The sequence below is a fragment of the Coloeus monedula genome (genome assembly GCF_965178545.1).
Source record: "Coloeus monedula genome assembly, chromosome: 3".
Classification (NCBI taxonomy): Eukaryota; Metazoa; Chordata; class Aves; order Passeriformes; family Corvidae; genus Coloeus; species Coloeus monedula.
The window spans coordinates 17,179,334-17,200,353 of NC_138783.1; the positions used below are offsets into that span (position 1 = coordinate 17,179,334).

Below are 21,020 nucleotides of genomic sequence, written 5' to 3' on the forward strand. Positions count from 1 at the left end.
CAGGCAACAGCCAGCGCCAGCTTCAGCTCCAGCTTCAGCTCCAGCTTGCACAGGCAGTGTGTCCAGTTAAAGCTGTAATGGTCCCATGTGGCTCCCACAGGACTGAGAGTGGGTGCTTTTGTGAGACTGTATTTCCTTCTGGTGAGCATGTGCTCTCATCCCCCCTCAGCAGCTCTTCCCTGACAAGCCAGTTGTTAGCAGTGACAATCCCTTTTCTCCCTCCCTGGAGACCCACACTTGTAACCATTGGTTGTACATTCTCTCTTTCTGATTCAGACACCCTCCAGAGAAAACGTTTGGAGGGGACACAGACAGGATGTGCTTCTTGCTCCTTCTGCCCTAATAGTGAGCTCTGAGCTCCTCATCTTACTCATTTCTTGTGCCATCAGGTGCCAATCCCCTGCAGAAGAATGAAATGGGACACACACCGCTGGATTACGCCCGTGAAGGGGAAGTCATGAACCTTCTGAGAGCATCAGAGGTGAAGGTGAGCCTGAGATTCTGGCCAGTTTGGATTTCCTTTCCCACTACAAGAACAATTTTAAAAGAGATGTCATGTGGATGTGGCGTGTGGCATGGATTAGTGGTGGCCTTGACAGTGCTGGGTGAGCAGTCGGACTCGATGATCTGAATAGCTCTTTTCCAACCCAAATCATTCTATGATTTTATGGTGCAAGTGATGGAAGACCACCTTAGCACCCCTACAGCTTCATCCTTTTCCAAAAGAAGTCTGTAAAAATTAATGACATGATGCATAAGGAAAAAAACCCACTTCTGTAGTATTTTAACTGTGGCTGTGGCTGTGCCCTTATCTTCCAAGTTACCATTTCTCACTCAGGAGTGACCTGCCCAGGACCAGTAATGCTGCTCTGTAACCCCTGGATTCAGCAAAATCCAGAGCCTGTTTTTACTGTATTTTCTGAAATTCTCTGTCAAACAAGCAGGGCTGAGAATCCAGAGTCCAGCTGTGGCCTGGGATCCAGTGTGTTCGTGTGCACCAGTCTAAGGCAAAAGACACCCATTTCCATGGTGGGGTCTCATCCCGTCAGCCTCACTGTCTCCTCGAGCAGCTGGAGCACACTGTGTCCCATTTGCTTTAAAGAAGGAAAAGAAACATATTTGCCATCGTGGTTCCAATAAAAATGCCAGGAATCAGTACATTTGCAGAGCAGTGGGCTATTAGATAATGAGGGATCTGCAGCTAGATTTCAGGGATATTTTAATTTAAAATTCCTGGGCAGAGGCCTTGTTTGGTGAATTATCAATGGGTAGGAGAGGCCATCGCAGCAGTGATGAGTGATGCCTCATCCCTGGAAGTGTTCAAGGCCTGATTAGATGGGGTTTGGAGCAAGCTGGTCTGGTGGAAGGTATCTCTGTCCGTGGCAGGGCTTGGAACTGGGTGAGCTTTAAGGTCGCTTTCAGCCCAAACCCTTCTGTGATGCTTTGTGAGCATCATCTCTCCAAGCAGCGCAGATCAGCTAGGGCAGGGGACTCCCTGCATCCCAGAGAAGGGGCATTCCCTTGTCACCAGACCGCAAGAGCAGGAGCTGAGGCACAAGGCAGCCAGGTTTGTTCCTGGCTGCAAAGTTCCTCTGACATTGTGCACCTCAGTGTTTGTTCTATGGGTTTGGAACTTAAACTTGCATGCCATAAACCTGAGGTTAAGAACTTACCCACAAGTGGAGGATGAAGGTAATTAAAACTGTGTCAATTACTGCACTTAGGAGGTATTGCCATGAACTAAACCCACCAGGTGTCAACTGCTGCACTGTCTGTGCTCACCTCTGAAAGTCATTGCTCAGACAGGACTTCAAAACCTCATTCCCCAGCGCTAAACCTCTGTCCTAAGTAGGAACAGAGTGATCTTTCCTCTGGGGCTCTCCATACTCCTTCCTGGCAAAGGAAATGCTGCCATGGCTGTCCTCTGTGGCCCTGATGGCTGCTTTTGTAGCCAGCAGCACTATGTGGTCACTTGGGCAGCTCTGAGAGCAGGTTTTCATAAACTCATGAAGGAAGGAACATTAAAGCTCATCCCATTCCACCCCACTGCCATGGGCAGGGACACCTTCCACTAGACCAGCTTGCTCCAAACTCCATCCAACCTGGCCTTGAACACTTCCAGGGATGGCACAGCCACAGCTTCTCTGGGCAGTCTGTGCCAGGGTCTCACCACCCTCACAGGGAAGAATTTCTTCTCAATATCCCATCTAACCCTGCCAAGCCATCCCCCCTTAACCTATTTCTCCAGGCCCTTGTCCAAAGTCCCTCTCCAGCTCTCTTGCAGCCCCTTCAGGCCCTGGCAGGGGCTCTAAGGTCTCCCCAGAGCCTTCCCTTCTTCAGGTATACACCCCTAACTCTCAGCCTGTCTCCAGAGCAGAGGCCATCCAGCCCTTGGAGTACCTCCGTGTTCATCATCTTCATTATCCATTATCCCTCCGGCATCCCTCCCAAGTATGGTTGCATTTATGGGAAAACACTCCAAGGGAGGAGGTCCATGAGCACAACACCAGCAGAACCAACCCTTGGCATAAAACCTGCAAAGGGTGACAGTATCTTCCACCTTACAGGAAAAAGAATTTGCAAGTTTAAAGAAAAGCAGGATATAAACTGATCAGCTCAGAAGATGTCAGGGACATGAGCTGTGACAGCTTTGTGGAGGTCTGGAGAGGGGTTCTTCCATAGGAAGGGCAAAATAAATCCTGAGGTAAGTCTTGCAGGTTTAAAGAAAGGTTAAAATGAGCTTTCACTGCCCCAAACTCCACATAGAAGGTTGTGCCCAGATTAACCAACAGCCAGTTTGCAAATAACCAGAAGAGACATTTTTCTCATGAAATATGCTTAAGTCAGCAACCTGAGGATGTTCAGAATGGGAAAAGAAGCATGTGAGTCACAGCTGGAGGCTTGTTTTCTTGGAAAGGTCTATCAAAGGTGACTCACTGGGATGAAGCACACCAGATTCCTGGTCAGGAGGTCTCACACTGCTGCTTCCAGAAGGGGGTTAGGGAAAGGGCAACTGTGTGCTCTTCCTGGCTGAAGTATTCCTTAAAAATCCTTCAGCAGACAGTGATGGAACAGGGGAGGTCACCAGATGGGTCTGACAGGGTGCAAAGAGGAGCTGAATGGCAAAGACAGATTTGTAAGAGCCAAGCTCAGTCCAGAGGCTGCTACCCCTCCAGTGACAGAGGAAAGACACCAGTTTCAAGGGCTTTTCCCTCCCTTTTAGACATAGATACACAAGTGCTTATTTAAATTTCTTCAGACTGTTCACCACTGCCAACCAGCTTAAGAGTCCTCAACACCAGGCAAGTGTGGTCTAAGCTCAGGAAAAGCACACACACAGTTGTGGTTTGATTTTTTTTTTAAAGAATAAAGGAAATCAAAATAAATTAAAAATACATATGAAAACTCCTTGTTATTCTGTCACAAGGATATGTAAATAAAATCTATGGGATATGTCCATCCCGTAATAGTTCTGCCTATTCATTCTCTAGCAGTGATTAAAATGAGCAATAAATTCTCAAAGACTCTCGGTGGAATGTGGCTGCTGGGGAGGATGAAACCCCGGGAGCACCAGTTCCCCCCCAGCTGAATATTCATCACAGGCTGGCTTGGCAGTCTGGTGGTTTATATACAAGTACAATCATCTTCCTCAGGAACAGCTCCAGAGATATATTTCCTTTCTCTCCTTCAACTATTACTTAAGCATAAAAACCAAAGCAAGTTTCAAACTGTTCAGGGCAGCTTTCCTTACTGGTGCTGGGCTCGAGAGAGCATTTACCCAGCAGATAATTCTACCTCTTCTGCTCGTAAAAGGTTCAGTTATTTTATTCTCCACTTTTCTTCCTTAAAACAACATGTGCTGGCAGCCCAGAAGCCCCCTGCGTCCTGAGCTGATCCCACAGCATGGGCAGCAGGGAAGGTGGGGATTCTGCTCCTCTGCTCTGCTCAGGTGAGACCCCACCTACAGAGTTGCCTCCAGCCCCAGGACTCCCAACATCAGAAGGACATCGAGCTGCTGGACCAAATCCAGAGGAGGCCATGGAGATGCTCCAAGGGCTACTGGAGCCCCTCTGCTCTGGAGACAGGCTGGGAGAGCTGGGGGTGTTCAGCCTGGAGAAAAGAAGGCTCCAGGGAGACCTTAGAGCCCCTGCCAGTGCCTAAAGGAGCTGCAAGAGAGCTGGAGAGGGACTTTGGACAAGGGCCTGGAGTGACAGGACAAGAGGGAATGGCTTCCCACTGCCAGAGGGCAGGGTTAGATTGGATATTGGGAAGAAATTCTTTGCTGTGGGGGTGGTGAGGCTCTGACACAGATTGCCCAGAGAAGCTGTGGCAGCCCCATTCCTGGAAGCATTCAAGGCCAGTTTGGTTGGACCTGGAGCAACCAGGTCTAGTGGAAGGTGTCCCTACCTGTGGCAGTGGGGTTGGAATGGGATGGTCTGTAATGTTTCTTAAAGTCACCCTTCTGTGACTCCATGACTTCCATGCCCACCCCAGTGACAGGCAGACAGCTGTTAACCACCTGCCGAAGCACAGACTGAGTCCTTCTCTTTTTAAAATTTAAGATTTCTGATGCTTTTGACCTCACATCAGGAGGTGAGTGCAGAAGTCCAGTTGCCTCCAACATAAGAGCAGAGCACTCCTCCCTGTGTTGCTCTACAAGCAGGTAACACCACTGTGCTCCACTTAAGTGCTAGTGCTGAGCCAGACAAGTTTCATCAGGACAATGGAAGATTAGCTGCCAGAGGGTGAGGACATGGTCCCCACCATCACCATTGCACACCACAAAGTGAGTAGGTGGGAACAGCTAGATATGTATGGAGAGAGAAACAGATGAGAAAGGAGTGCAAGTTTGTGTCTTGTGTAAAGTCCAGGATTAGTGGGGCTTTTTTTTAGAGGTTCTGTCATGGATGGATCTAAAATACATTTTTCTTGGTGGGTTTTCTTGTCCTGGTGTCCCCTGCACAGTGTGAGCTCAGGATGCTCCAGGCCGGCAGCATGACCCAGCTAGGAGCTGTCTGGTAGCACTTCAGGCTCACTGAGTAGCTGGCATTAAGAGCAGGGCTCTCCAGAACAGATCCTGAGCAGAAGACCGTAGTGGGACAGCATGGAAAAAGCTCTAACACTGGTCTTTTACCCATGAAAGGGACTTTCTTCCTACCCAGGACTTGTACTATGTCAGTTTCCCAAGGAGGGAGGGAGAAGGCATTGCAGAGGAGGGGTGTCCTTTCCTTCTCTTCCTGCACATCTTCCCCACTCTCCATGAACCCATGAGAATCACTGGGTGTCCTAACATCACTGATCACATCCCTGCACCTTCCAAAAGGCCAGAGAGGAGGGAGAGAAAAGATTTGTCAGGATCCTACAGGCAGACACAGATGTATGGTGAGATCGTACCCAGCGCTGGGGGGGATCAGCGCAGGCAGAATGTCTGTCCAAGAGCTGCTCCACTGGGATCTGCAGGGAAGTTATTGCTCTGTGTGAGGATCAGGGCTGATGGCATCTCTGTTACACAGGAGACTGATAGCACTGGCCAAAATTGGATTGTTTGCTATTTATTATTTTTTAACTTCTGTCAGAATCGCTGCTAGCCCAGGAGACGTCAGCAGCCTGGCTGGGTGTTATCCACTCCGGCTCCAGCAGCTGGATCCTGCTGCAACTTTGGCACCTGCCTTCTGGCTTTGTTAGAGGGTGTTTCCCCGTAGTGAGGTGGGTTGAATGACAGGGACTGTTCTGTGGGTGCAGTTACTCACTTGGCAAATCCCATGGGCTCTTTCTGTTCTGTCCTCATCTGAATCTGGCTTTGGGGGATTAATCTTCCCAAGGCAATGGTCTCAGTGGGGAGTGGCCAAGCTCAGCTTGTGGCAGGAAGGGCTCAGCAGCACTTTCTAAAGATCTTAGAATCGCAGAAGGTTTTAGGTTGGAAGGGACTTTACAGTTCACCTAATTTCATGGGTAGGGATGCCTTCCACTAGACCAAGTTGATCCAAGCCCCATCCAACCTGGCCTTGGACACTTCCAGGCATGGAACAGCCACAGCTTCTCTGGGCAGCCGTGTGCCAGGGCCTCACCACCCTCACAGGGAAGAATTTCTTCTCAATATCCCATCTAACCCTGCCCTCTGTCAGTGGGAAGCCATTCTCCCTTGTCCTGTCACTCCAGGCCCTTGTCCAAAGTCCATCTCCAGCTCTCATGGATGTAAGGCATGGTGATACTCTGTCATCCCTGCAGGATCTGGTTGGAGTCTTTGAACAGGAGATGTGTGGAGGGTAGGAAGACAAATCTAGGTGAACAGTCATGGCTTTATTTCCCAAAATAAACAGCTCCTAATGGTTAAGAGCTATTGAGCAGTGCCATTGTTCCCTCCATGTCACCAGTACGGAGGTAGTAGCACAGGGTCTGGTTTCCCATCAGCAGAGCCGGATCCCCATTCCCACTCACCCCAACCTCCATCCACAACAGATCCAGGAATTTCCCCTTGCTAGGGCTGGTGCATCCAGGCCAAACTGCATCTGCCCTGGGGATGCTCTGGCACCATGTCAGAGAGATCCCCATACAGGGCTCTGACATCTGTGTACTGACCCAATGCTTCATAAAGCCTCTGATCCCTATGTTTTCTTCCCTCCACAGTTCCAGGAGGAACAGCGCAGGAGGGAGGTGGAGGAACGGCGGAGATTCCCACTGGAACAGCGGCTAAAAGAGCACATAATTGGTCAGGAGAGTGCCATAGCCACAGTGGGGGCAGGTAGGACCCTTCACATGCTGGTGACTCTGCTCTCCCACACCTCTTCCACAGGGAAGACAAGCTGTTCCCTCAAGCCTTGATCTGAGGCTGCCTCTGGGCAGGTCTGCAAGGTTGCTGGGGAACTGACAGTGGATGCCCCATCCCTGGAAGTGTTTGAAGTCAGGTAGGATGGGGCTTGGAGAAACATGGTTTAGTGGAAGGTGTCCCTGCCCATCGCAGAGGGTTGGAATGAGATGAGCTTGAAGCTCCCTCCCAACACAAACCATTCTGTGATTCCATTAAATCAAGACTCCAGCAAGCTGGGCTGGGTTTGATTTGCCAGTCCAAAGCCTCTGGATTCTGTCAATAATTCCTGACCCATCCGTGCATCCCAGTTAATGCCTGAAAATGGGACAGCAAAATAAGAGCTGTTGAGGCCAGGGCAGAATGACAAGGAGCATGCTGTCAGAAACACAAACCCATTGCCTTTAGTTAACAAAGAGGAGCCCAGTGTGAGCTGGGAGCTGGGAAGGAGCCGGGAAGGAGCTGGGAAGGAGTCTATACTCCTGCAAAGACAACAGGCACCCTGTGTGTTCAGAGAGCGGCTGTGCCTGGGGGCAGCAGCCCCGGCTAATTGGGGAGCTGTGATTAATGGGCAGTGCCTGTTCCTGACACAGGTGGTGTTTCTGCGCATTAACGTCCCTGCCTTTATGGAGGTTTTTCTTATTGAATTATAGGGAATGTGCTTGATACCCCTGCAGCCTCGGGATATTGGACCAAAAGGTAGCAGGAGACTCTCTGTCCCCTCCTCCCTCCTTCCCTTCTGCCCTGTTTTTCTTTTCGTTTTCTTTTCTGTTTTTTGTCCAGAAGGATGAATTTCAAGGCAGGACTTTCTCTCTCAAGCACTTCCTCACTATCTTTGTTATTTATTTTGTGCCCAGCTGGTTTTCCTGCCACTTTGTGAACCCTACATCACTCCGCTCTGCCCTTGCCACTGCCATTTGCTGGTGAGCAGACCTGCCACACACCCTATCTTCAGATTCACTGAGCCTGGCTGATATGTTTAATTTATAACTGGTGCCTTAATTGAATAATTGGATTTAATCGTCACTCGGTGCATGATCCAAACAGTCTCCAGAGGGGCTTAGCCAGGAATACAAAGAGAACGTGTGATCTGGGGTTAGAAGCACAGATCTGGAGTGATGGGGATAGAATGGAATCACAGAATTATGGAATCATTTAGAAAAACCCTCTAAGATCACCAAGTCCAGCTGTTATCTCAGCAACCCCATGCAAGGGGATGCACCGGGAATGCTGGTGGGGAGCTCACTGCAGCCACAGCCCTGACAGCATGGCATTACTGCCACAGAGGGAAAATCCTTCCCTGTTGCCTCCATAAGATATATCCAAGCCCTGCATCACTCTTTTCTGCTATGTGGAGCAGGACAGGACTGGGAGAAGGTGGATGAGGGTTAACTGATAGTAACTGGGCATCTCCCAGGGCACAAGGTTGCTACCAGTGCCTGACTGGGTGATGGTGGGAGGCATCTTGGCCACCCCCCTCAGTGGGTGTAGATGTTCGGTTCATCTTAACAAAATCCCCATTAAATATTCCATCTCCTGGCATCAGAAACAGGCAGGTCATTGCTGCCGGCTCAGGAGCTGCTGGGATTCTCTAACTGGTACATACAAATGAGCAGCTAAAAGGCTTAGGGTTCTGTTTCCAGGCACTTCCATAAATGGTTGAGCTTTGGATCTGGTTAGGGCTGATTTGCCTTTTCACTAAAAGATGCGGAGGCAGAAGGGATCAGCAGGATCTCTCCTCTCTGAGATTAGTGTATATATATATGTGTATTTGTTTTGTCCTCTAATATCCTAAATATTATGCCAGGTATATTTTATATATTTATATATATATATTTTATATATTTTTTTTAATATGGATATACCATGTTTGCCAGTCGGTGCTTACTTAGAGGTAGGGTGGTTCAAACCCACCACTTCCCCCTTTCAGGGTGAATAGACCTTGAGGATTGAAGCAATCTGTTCCAGCTCTTCCTGAAGTTGAGGAGGGAGGAAGGAAAAGTGTTGTTTATTTTTTAGGGATTTTGAAGAAAGGGTAGTGCAGAAAAATCTACATTTTAATGATAAAATTCCCAATTTTGAGCAGGTGTGATGTTGAAATCAGTCAGTGTTTCAAAGCTGTAGGAAAATGGATCAGCAGGACTATCATCCTGCTCTGGTCCAAAGAAAATTTGGGTTATTTTGGACAATATAGGATCCTTTATGAGGGCTGTTTTTTGATGTGTGTTGCTTCTTGTAGGTCAGGTGAAACTTTGCAAGGATGCAGCTTTGGTCTAATTGGGAGTTCCATAACCCTGAGCTGCCAGCAGCAGGGCTGGAAGAGCACTTCTTTGGGAATGCTGCAGACCCTGGAGCATCAATGCAGAACCTGGGTGGAGGCAATGATCCCACAGCAAGTTTGGCCCCAGAGCCTTCACCCTGTGGTACCCCAAACCTGGACGGGCCGAGGAGCCCTGCAGAATGAATTGATTTGATAAATGGACATTTATTACACTCACAAATTGGCTGAAACCAATTTCAGTCACATCAAGTGCTGATAACTGCTGGGGTATTGATTTGTGTAAAGTAATACAGTGAATTTATCAGTTCAATAGCAGGCTGAAGGGCCTCTCGGAGACGTAGGGCTGCAGTCACACCGTTACAGATGGACGAAATAAAGTGAGAGCACGGCAGCAATGCCAGGAACAGCTCCACAGAAGAAGGCCCCAGCGTCATCATCATCAGGCTCTTGTTTTGGACATTGCGGCTGAATGTCATAATGAGATTTCAGCACAGCAGTGTGACCTCCCTCCTGGTATTTATTTATTTATTTATTTATTTATTTACTTCTGCCAGGAGGAAGGAAGGGGGCAGCTTTCCCAGAGGCAGAGCATGGATTTCATGCTTGGGTGACAATGAAGAGCAGTCAGCGTGGCCAGCAGCTACTTTGGGAGTACAAACTCCAAGGAGAAGAGTGCTCCTGTGGTTTTCCTAGCTGAGATTTTCATCCTTGGAACTGGCACCGATGTTCTGCCCTGGCCCAGGGTGGGGCTTCTGTTGCTGCTGCTGAAGCTGAACGTTGCTCTCACCTGGGATGGAGCTTTTGTTCCTGTTGCTGAAGCTGAACACTGCACTGAACAACCTGGGAGAGCCTCCTCCAGCCCCAGTCATGGAACCTAGGGAGTAGTATCCCTTCCCTAGGAATATCCAGATTTTTTCAGTTTTTCCAAACAGTTTTTTCAAGAGTGCTGTGTGCTGGAATAGCTCATTGTTTTAAGGCTGCTTGTAGAAAAGCTTTTACACCTTATCACTCTGATGGTTTGACTAACCTGCTGACTAGGGATCAGGGAATGGTTTGGGTTAGAAGGGACCTTAAAGCCCATCTCATTCCAACCCCCTGACATGGACAGGGACACCTTCCACTAGACCAGGTTGCTCTAACCCCAGTTCTGGCCTCGCCTTCCAGGGATGGGTCAGGCACAACTTCTCTTGGCAACCTGTGCCAGTGCCTCACCAGCCTCATAGGGAAGAATTTCTTCCTAAATATGATGCTCAGCATCTTCTGACAGAGATCACATGCTGAATCTCCAGCTCTAACTTTATGGTAGTTTTTTAAGGGGTACCTTATATCCGTGGAGTTGCTTTGAGCATTTATCCATAAACTCTGGCACCCTGCTGCAGAGGGGAGGGAAAGAAGGCGGCACTTAACCCCACTGTCTTTGGACCCTGAAAATGCTGACCCTGTGAGTGGTCACTCCATGCCCCAAAGCAGAAGTTTATTACTTTTATTACCTTTATTACCATTATTATCTTAGCTGAGATAGCTGCAGGAATTATCGGCAGTTGTGTTACTCCCCATCAATTTTTATGAAATGTCCCCACCCCAGGTGTTTGACCTCCCGTTCACTGCTGTAAAGCACAGAGAAGGAGCATGTGCAGCACTGGGAAGGGCACACAGAGGGATGCAGCACAGACCCTTCTGTGCACCTTCCCTTCCAGTGGCAGAGCATTTTCTCCTCTTCATCTCCTGCGGTGGCTGTTTCCAGGGGTGACATGGCCAGTGAACAGCTGAAGGGCAGGACGGGATTCCCACCAGGCTTTGGCCAGGATTTTGGATAGAACCAGATCGCTGGCTGAAGCCAAGCTGGTCTGTTGCGCTGATACGCCCAGGCAGGGTGAGACAGAGCCAGGCACCAGCCAGTGCTGCATCTGGCCCTGTGCCCAAACTAATTTAGACTTGCCAGGAGTCAGGACTCATTAATATGGCCAAGGGGACAGGTAATGCATCTGCCTGTGTCCAGGCACGGAATGGCAAGTTCTTGCAGCACAGGGGTCCAGCTCCCACTAAATGCACAATCCCAGCGCTCAGTCCCATTTCTGAAGAGGTTGGAACTGATGGTCTTTAAGGTCCCTTCCAACCCACACCCTTCTACAATTACATGATTCTACATGCCTTAGATTTAAGGTTAAACTGGGGTTTTTTTTATATTTGGGCAGCGATGCAAATCTTCATCTTCATCCTGAGCTACCACTGCCTTTTGGGAAGCCCTCCTGGCTTTCCCTGCAGACTTTACAGGGATTAGGAATTCAGTCCCACTCTCTTCCTAAGTGGCTGCAGTGGTTAATCACCCTCGTTATTAAAACTGTTCTGCTTTATTTGTAGTTTGATCCTCTCGCTCCAGCCCCTGGAGCACCTTAATTTTCTCTGTAGCTGAGCAAGTTCGGTGCCTTCTTGGGGAGATCCTTAATGACTGTGGTCAGGTCACTCCTCACACCCCTCGTCATTAACCTCAGCTCATTGATTTGTTCTTGCAGTGAGGCTTTGCTCTTGTTTTCCTAATCCTCACCGGGTGTGCTGGCTCCCATGCTGCCTGGGCCTCCTGGAATACAAACATGGACTCTGAGGAGCTCGGTTTCATGCAGATCTTGCAGCTCTGAATTCCCATGAGACCCCTCCGTGCAGCTATACAATCCAGCTGCTGGAATATCTCACTTGAGCTGCTGCTGTTTAACATCATCCCAGCGTGTCCCTACTGGCAGAGGCAGCATTTCCCTGTCAGGCTGTAGGCTGTGACATTCCATTTATTTTTATATGCAAAATGGAAATATTGTTTAAATATTTTTATATGCAAATCTTTTTACGTGCAAAATGGCGCTATTTATTTCCCATGTCAGTTTGCTCTCCCCTGCAGGAAGAGCTCTTGGCATACCATGTCTAGGATGCCTTTTCTTAGGTGTCTTCTATTTACCATACCCCATCAAGAAAAGGGGTTTATGGACTGACTTTGAGATGGAATTGAAGAATTCCCCAGTTTTAAAGGCCACTCTTGTGCTCTCCTGCCAGCTCTGGGAAGAAAACAAACTGACAGCTCCACACAGAGACAGCCAGTGCCTCGTTCCAGGGAGACATGGGACTGAGGCACAGGGACAGAGGCTGGGACCCAGGATAGTGGCCAGAAGGAGATGAGGGAGCTGTATTTTGAGGGTGACAGTCACAAAGAGAAGTGGGTTTATAGTTTCTTGGCTTTATTCCTGCTTTTGCTCTGGGCACCACTGAAAGGCAGCAGAGGCCGAGCTTTGCCATGCCTGTGTGCAGCAGCATTCCAAGACCTTTAAGCCACAGCTCTCCCAGTGTTTTCCTTCTGCTCATCCCACCTCCAGTGCTGCTGTTTTCCCCTGTTACCTTCAAATTCCTGTTAGTTATAATTTTCAGGCATCTTGCTGTTTTCATGCCCTGCTTCCTAATGTGCCACATTCTGGGTTCGGCTGCATCTGGGAGCGCCATGTGCCAATCATGAGACCTTGCTGGGTCTGAGGGGTCCTGAGTCTGTACAGTGCATGTTCTCTCTTACAAAACACCTTAGAAAATTTCATGGGGAAGGAATAAGTCCATGTAAGAGCTGTAATACAGGCTGGATTGAAATACTGTGGATAAAGCAGTAAGGCTGGGATGTCAGTTAATCTCTCACATTGAACTAGATGCTGGTCTGATACAGGGGAACCACTTCTGTGTTCCAGAGACCAGATCCAGCCAGTGGAAGATGAGATCTGATCCTTTGGACTCAAAAGCAGCTCCTCCTCCTTCAACTAAGCCCAGTGCAATGATGTTACTGGCTTGGTGAGCACGCTCACAGAGCCTGAGGCTGCTCCAGGAGCTGAAGAGCACCTTGGAGAGCTGTGGGCACCCATGGGGGTAGGAGCCATCACCCACTCTGCACAGCAGATCCATGTCTGTCCTGAGAAAGGGCTGTGCTGGTTGGACTGGGAGTTTGGGAGGGAATCCGGGCTCTTGCCTTTTGTAAAATTTTCCACTGGGATCTCACCCAGGATGCACTTGGATGCTGCTGTCCAGAGAGGCACTGAGATAATCACCACACTTTTCCCAATCCTTGCACCAATTCAGAGTGTTTGTGACCTTCAGCCACCTCCCTCTTCCCATTCCATGCCAGAAATAACCTATAAACCTCTTCAAAACTGCTGTTTTTTCCTCACAGAAAGGTTGCACTTGGGAGCTGGCAAGGCAGTGTGCCTCTCCATCCCTCTGTCCATCCATCCATCCTTGTCCCCCTCCTCCACCGTCTCCCTGGCAACGCTGAGTGCACATCCTGGAAAACTTTATCCGAAATCTGCTCTGGGCAGCTTTCCAAATCCATGCTAACCTTATTAGGTGTCTCTGGGGCCTTGGCTGGCTAATCAAATTAGAGAGCACTAATGGCAGGGAGGACTGGGAGTGGGTAGAGAGCAGTAAAACATAGTGTATACTTAGTGATAATTACACTTGCTTTGTGGCATTGATTTATATGCTTCCCCCCCTCTTTTTTGTTTTCATTGTCTTCAAATACAGCTATTCGGAGGAAGGAAAATGGCTGGTATGATGAGGAGCACCCACTGGTGTTTCTTTTCTTGGGATCATCTGGAATAGGTAACGTTTGGGTTGTGGTGAGGGGGATGGAGAGCCCCGAGGGGAGGGGGTGGGAGCTGTTGCAGGGCTGCAGGATCGGAATAAAATGCCAGTTAAACACACTGTCATCTTTCAGCAGGTCACCCATCATCCAGCAGGGTGACCACAGCTGGACACCTGCACACACAGCCACATCCAGCCTCATGCTGAGTTATCCCAGAGGACAACCCCCACTCTGAGTCTCAAAAAGGGGCAGTTTTCAGAGTAAAAGTGTTACATTAACAACTTTCCAGTGAAAACCCCTCTATTCCAGTGGGAATGGTGGGATAATAGTGAAAATTTGCTGCCTGCAAACTGAATCTCTGTTTGTCTGCTCCTGTGGGCACAGATTGCTTTGGAACGACAGGATTTTATTGACACCGATAAGATTTGTCCTCTAGCCCAATCAAATGCCACATGACAGCTGATCAGTTCATGAAATGGTCCAAATGACTTTTAGTTGTGGAAAAAACCCCAGCAAAACAGCTTTAAAGTAACTGATCTGTGACATTTGGAGCAACCTCAGGGCTTCTCCTGCTTCCACTGCCTCCCACAGGGCTCAAGAAGGTGCTGATGCTCCAGTGCTGGAGGGGTTAAGGGGCACAGGCAAGACCATGCACTGCCACAGAACAGTGCCAGGACAAGCATTAACTCCAAATAAGTTGCTATAAAGCTGTATAAAATCAGAATAAAATATTTTTGATACTTCATTGCCCTGCTACAGCAGACCTGAAGGCTCAGGGATGTAAATTGTTGGTTCTTCCACTCCCATGGCCTTCCATGGGGGCTTTACTCTTCCTTTCCTTCCCTCTTTTCTTTTTTCTTTCTTTTCTTTTCTTTTTCTCTTTTCTTTTCTTTTTTTTTCTTCTCTTCTCTTCTCTTCTCTTCTCTTCTCTTCTCTTCTCTTCTCTCTTCTCTTCTCTTCTCTTCTCTTCTCTTCTCTTCTCTTCTCTTCTCTTCTCGTTTCTCTTTTCTCTCTTCTCTTCTCTTCTCTTCTCTTCTCTTCTCTTCTCTTCTCTTCTCTTCCTTGCCTTGCCTATTCTTTCCAAAACATAGTTTCTTGCATCCTTACACATTAGGAGCTCTGATCCAGCATCATCCAAAGTCAGCAAAGCTCTAACTGAAATCAAATGCAGAATTTTGGCAGAGATTTATCAGGTGGAGTAGAATTAATTCCCCATGAATTCCCATTTTTTTAGCCCTTTTCTTGGTGATTTGCTGATCTGACCCACCAGATCTGTTGTGACTGCAATACAGCTGTGGGCAGATGTACAATACTCCAGTAAGAATGTACTTTTTAATCTAATTTCCTTTTAAAAACACATGGCTTTTTTTCTTCAGAATAGTTATTTCTGTGCCTGCTCATTTATTTTTCAGTGTGCAGCTAAATCCCACAGGCATCCATGTGCAGTGCACTGCTGATGGGTGTGCAAGGGACAAGTGTGAACTCCCAGAGCATCCATCTTCCAAAGGGGTGACACGCTTCACCTCAGCTTTGCTGGTCACCCCAGGAGTCAAAATCAGCCCAGCCCTTCCCCTGATCAGCCTGACAAAGTCAGCAGTGTCATGCTGGGGGGTAGCAGTATGGAAGAGAAGTTTTCTGGCACCCACACTTCAATAAAACTGCCTTTTTAAGTTTTTTCCCCAGATGGATGGGCTGGGAGCACAGGACATGGCCTGGCATGAGTTGATGCATGTGTTTACCCTCATCAGGGTGGATTTGCTTCATTACTGATTGTTTCTAGTCCCAGAATTTTTTGACCATCATCTTATATAAAGTGAAGAAAAAACACCCCATTTCCTTGAAATTCTTTATTTGGAGATTACAAGGCATTGCACAAGGAACTTGAAATACTGAGGGTAAATATAGCAAAAATCTGATCTATCCAATATAGCAAAACTCTGATCTATCCATATCTTTTTGTTCTTTGGGATGGGAGCTTTGTTCCCATCATGTGAGAATCAATTAAAGCTGAAGGAGCCAATGCAGAGATGCTGCTGTTCTAATGCACCAGTTCACCCTGCCCAGGCTGGGAACCCCAGTGGGGTGTGATCTTGGAGATAAAACAGCAATACCCACTTCCCAAGAAAAATATACGTATTGGTTGCAGGAAGTTCCAGCCCTGGTGTTAGCAGAGCTGATGAACAGACAGAAGATGGACAGACCTGGTTTAATGCAAGTTTCTTCTTTCCCTCTCCGGAACAGGTAAAACAGAGTTGGCCAAGCAAACAGCCAAGTACATCCATAAGGACGTCAAAAAGGTAATGGCTCATCCCAGCTTTGTGTTGGCAGTAATGGGGCAGGGGGGTTCATCAGGGGGTTCACTGTGTGGCTGTGCTGCCCTGAAAAAGGGCTTCTGCTGCACTGAGACAGACTTGTGAAGGTCATGGAGTCACAGACAGGTCTGGCTTGAAAGGGCCTTTTAAGCTCATCCAGTTCCACCCCTCCTGTCAAATGCAGGGGCACCTTCCACTAGGCCAGATTGCTCCAAGCCACATCCAACCTGGCCTTGAACACTTCAGGGATGGGGCAGCCACAGCTTCTCTGGGCAGACTGTGCCAGGGCCTCACCACCCTTACAGCCAAGAATTTCTTCAATCTAACCCTGCCCTCTGTCAGCAGGAAGCTATTCCCCCTTGTCCTGTCCCTCCATGCCCTTGTCTTGAGCCCCTTTAGGGACTGGAAGGATCTCTATGGTCTCCCTGGAGCCTTCTCTTCTCCAGGTGAACACCCCCAGCTCTCCCAGTCTGTCTCCAGAGCAGAGAGGCTCCAGCTCTCAGAGCATCTTCATGGCCTCCTCTGGACTCTCTCCAACAACTCCACACCCCTTCGATGGACTCCAGAGCTGGAGGCAGCTCTGCAGGTGGGGTCTCACCTGAGCAGAGCAGAGGGGCAAAATCCCCACCTCACCTGCTGCCAATGCTGGGGAATCAGCCCAGGACACTATCTGTGCTCCTGTCTATGTCACCAGAATATTGGAATTGTAAAAATTTAAGCGGATGTAACATTTGTGCTCCCTGATGGATTTTGACATCCTATGTTGTGAACATATTTTTTTGCCTCTATTACTAATATCACTGTAAATTGTTAGAAGGATAAAATTCCAGGAATCTGTTTTCCATGTCCCCAGCTCCACCACTTGTCACATCCTGCCGATATGGACTGTAGCAATGCAACATTGATTTCCTGCTCAGAATTTTACGTGCTGAAGTGTTTGGTATCCAGAAGCAGTTTGAATTATTTAGTTTGTTACCCAGTGGGCAGCTTTTAGAGAAGATGAGTTGGAATTATTTCATGGAGGTGGTGGCTTTGCTGAAGGACACTTCAGTGATATCTGGGGTTTCCATTCCATTCCAATCTATCCTATTCTATTCTGTTCTTTTCCATTCCATTCTGTCTATTCTATTCCATTACAATTATTTCAATCCATTCAATTCCAATCTATTCTGCTCTGTTCTGTTCTATTCCATTGCAATATTCTGTTCTATTCCGTTCAAATCCATTCCATACCAGTCTTCCATTCCATTCCATTCCAATCTGTTCCATTCCATTCTCTCCCATGTTTCACATTTAAGCCTCTGCCTACCTGTAAGAGATGCTTAGCTCTCTCCTACATGGAGCTAGGGAAAAGGAGGAAAGACAAGCAGAGCTGTGCGCAGATGAATCCCTCTTCCCCACATCCTCCAGCAGTGAATGGACACAATGCAGCGACACATGTAGAAAGAAGACCAAACTGGAACCAAGACTGTAAAAACAGCTGTTGCGATTTCTTTTCCTCATCCCTCTGTAACTGCCTTCCAGAAGCCATAAATCCTGGATCTCAAGCACCCTCATCCCTAATCCCGCACATGGAACTGCTCCATGGCCAGACATCCAGTGGGGAAATCAGTTAAACCCTGAGTGTTGTGTTACTTTGATAGCAGCAGGAATCTGCGATTTATTAGTAATGAACCAGCTCAGCCATTGGTGCCCCAGTGAGGGATGAGAGGGGGTCATACACCCCACAGGCTCTGATGAGGGGCAGCAAGTCACAGGAACTGATGGATTAAGAAAGGAAAACCTGGAACTGTCCCTTTTTCATCTGAAAGATGGAGTCAGTTTTTTCCATCTTGCTCTGCCCTGGGTAGACATTTTAATAATTTTCAGGGAAATTATTGCATGGGAATATTTTTCCCAGAGAACCTGTAGCTGTCACATCCCTGAAAGTGTTCAAAACCAGGTTGAATGGGGCTTGGAGCCACTTGGTCTAGTGGAACGTGTCCCTACCCATGGCAGGGGGGTTGGAACGGGATAGTCCTAAAGGTCCCTTCCAACCCAAACCATTCTCTGATTCCACAATTTTCCCAGGTAGCAAATGACAGGACTAGAGGAAACTGCCTCAAGCTGGAGGTAGGGAGGTTTACGTTGGCTATTAGGGAAAATCCTATCTGTTCAGCTCTGGAAAAGGCTGCCCAGGGCAGTGGCAGAGTCCCCATCCCTGAAGAGGTTTAACAGCTGTGTGGATGTGGCGGTTGGGGACATGGGTTAGTGGTGGGATTGGCAGTGCTGGGGGAACAGTTTGGCTCTGTTGTCTCAGAGGGCTTTTCCAACCCAAACAGAAAATTCTGTCCTCTAATTCTGAGATCCCCATGTAATGGTGTCCATGTGTGTGCCACGTACACATGTCCAGATGAGATGTATTCCCAGACATATGTCTCCTCCTCTACCATGGACAGTGGTTATGTCCAGCTGACCATGTCCAGGATGATGCTGGGAAGTTAAGACTTGGCTTTTCCTTGCGTCAGCTGGATGAGATGATCACTGTAGGTCCTTTCCAACTGAAATATTCCTCTTCCCTCCCCTTCCCTCTCCTTCCCTTATTTTCCTTTCACCTCCAGGATGTGGATTACAGCTCCGTGATCAGGACATTCCGTACCTGCAGTCAATCATCAGCTTTTCATATGCAAAATGGAAACTTGGGTGGAAGCTATAAATTCACTAACACTATTCTCTGTTACAGGTTCAGTTCACTTCAGCCCGGTTCACCTACAAGCCCAGTTCACCTCAGCTTTATGACTTTTGTTGGATTTTTGTGGAGGGGTGTTGCATTCTTCTTGTGATTGATTTCTAAAAAGCTGAACCACAAAAATTTTCTATTTTATTTAGAAAATGTCACCTCTGTCAGTACCGCTCCAGCTCTGGCAGTGAGCAGATTGATCAAATCTCATCTTAAGTCTCTTGCAGGGTTTCATCAGACTGGACATGTCGGAGTTCCAGGAGAGGCATGAGGTCAGTAAATGGGCTTTGAAAGGGAGCAGCTTCAAATTTAATCCAGAAAAAATGGGCATTTTGGGATGTCAAGGTGGGAGCACAGCAGAACAGCAGGAGTTGTTCCAAGTTGTGAATTAAATTGCAAGTAAGTTGCCAGAAAGCAACTTTAATTGAGTGTCCTGGTTTAGGCATGGTACTCCCCAGTTTAGTGCTCCCATTCCAAACCACGAGTCACTCAATCACGCCCCACCTCCCCTTGTCCCTCCCCGTGGCATCGGGCTGGAGAGGGGAACTGGAAGCTCAAAAGGTAAAGACCATGGGTTGAGATAAGAGCAGAAATGAGATAAGAAAACAAACAAGCAACAATATTAATTACACAAGTATGTAAAAGAGAGAGAGCGATTCACATGCAAAATGCCCACTGACCCAACCCAGCCACGCCCTCCAGCTCAGAACCATGTCCTTCTACCACTCTTATTTGACCAAAAGGAACCTGTTCTCCCCAGAAGAGACTCCTTGTCCCTCTTGGCTACTGCAAAAATTAACCCTGTCCTGGCTGGAACCAAGACATTGAGGCAAATTAGGAAGAGAGACAAAGGAACAAGGAAAAGCTTAACAATATGTGTCCAGTGCTGTGGGTTCCCTTGGGGTGGGGTCTGCCCTTGGGGAGAGAGCACCTGAGAAGAGATGGTGGAATCCAGAGGATCTTCTTGTGCATGAAAACCTGCAGCCACATGCTGTTCAGCACCAACCAGTGTCCAGGCAGGCACAGCTTACCCCAAGCCCCTTATCCCCAAAACATTGCTAAGTCTAGTGTGGGATCATTGCCTCAGCCTACCTTCCGTGGAGGAAAGGGGGAGAATCCAGCAGAAGACAGGACAGTAGTGCCAAGTCCACCCCTGCCATCACAACTCCTGCCCAATTCTGGTGCCACAGGAGGGATGGAGTATCTCACCAGGGTCACCCCTGGAGTTGAGGGGGTCCTAAATCCCTTTGGAGGGCTCTGTCTCCCCAAAAAGCATCAAGGTCCTAGCAATGACAGTGGTAAAACACTGGCACAGGCTGCCCAGAGAAGCTGTGGCTGCCCCATCCTTGGAAGTGTTCAAGGCCAGACTATATGGGGCTTGGAGCAACCTGGTGCAGTGAAAGGTGTCCCTGTGTATGGCAGTAGGGCTGGCACTACGTGGTCCCTTGCAACTCAAACCATTCCATGATTCTGTGATAACGGACTGTGGCTTCAGATGACGCTCAGACATGTAAGATAGATGTAAGGTAGATGTAAGATGCACCAAGCTATATGTCAGAAATTGTCATTTTGCCAAAACATTCCTGTTGTCAGAAATACTATTCTATATAACCTTCTAAATTTCTAAACTTCATTTTAAAAAAACACTGTGTCAAGCAGTGATGACATAGGAAAAGTATTTTACTTGTGGCCTCTTCCCACAAAGGCTACTTGTGGCTTTGATTCTGCACCAGAACCACCTGCCACTCATAATCCTTTGAATCCTTGCTCTTAAAAAGGCTAAAAGGGATGAAAACAAATCTTGGACATCTGGGACAGGTTGCTCAGACCCTGCATAGCAAAGCAGGGCTGGTGCCTTCCCGCCTGTCCATGCTCTGCTGGTTCGAGATCTGGGCAGGGAATTGCTCAATCTTTATTTTGCTTAATTGTTGCTTATTAAGCTGATTTTGGGATACCTGGGGTGCAATAGGTGTCACAAAGAATATAGAACCTGTTTTGTCAGCAGCAAAGAGCAGCGGTGGCCTGACAAGCTACCAGAAGGCCTTCATTTGCACTGTCCAGGGACCAGCCTTCACCTTTCCTGTTCTTTCCTCCCAGGTGGCAAAATTCATTGGCTCGCCACCCGGCTATGTGGGCCATGAAGAGGGTGGACAGCTCACCAAAAAGCTGAGGCAGTGCCCAAATGCTGTGGTACTCTTTGACGAGGTGGACAAAGCCCACCCTGATGTGCTCACCATCATGCTGCAGCTGTTTGATGAGGTAAATCCACATTTTGGGTTAGAGTCGACACAAGGGACATG

General features: G+C 48.1%; 1 protein-coding gene across 3 annotated transcripts in view; it reads left to right on the forward strand.

The window, feature by feature from the left end:
• The window catches only part of CLPB (ClpB family mitochondrial disaggregase), a 74,148-nt gene that overhangs the window by 45,775 nt on the left and 7,353 nt on the right, over positions 1 to 21,020 (forward strand). For all 3 annotated transcript variants that reach the window (XM_082279065.1, XM_082279067.1, XM_082279066.1), the window contains 6 exons: positions 390 to 487; positions 6,628 to 6,742; positions 13,629 to 13,706; positions 15,931 to 15,986; positions 18,948 to 18,992; positions 20,818 to 20,979. In XM_082279065.1, coding sequence (XP_082135191.1) covers positions 390 to 487; positions 6,628 to 6,742; positions 13,629 to 13,706; positions 15,931 to 15,986; positions 18,948 to 18,992; positions 20,818 to 20,979 — 554 coding nt within the window. The remainder of the gene's footprint in view (positions 1 to 389; positions 488 to 6,627; positions 6,743 to 13,628; positions 13,707 to 15,930; positions 15,987 to 18,947; positions 18,993 to 20,817; positions 20,980 to 21,020) is intronic.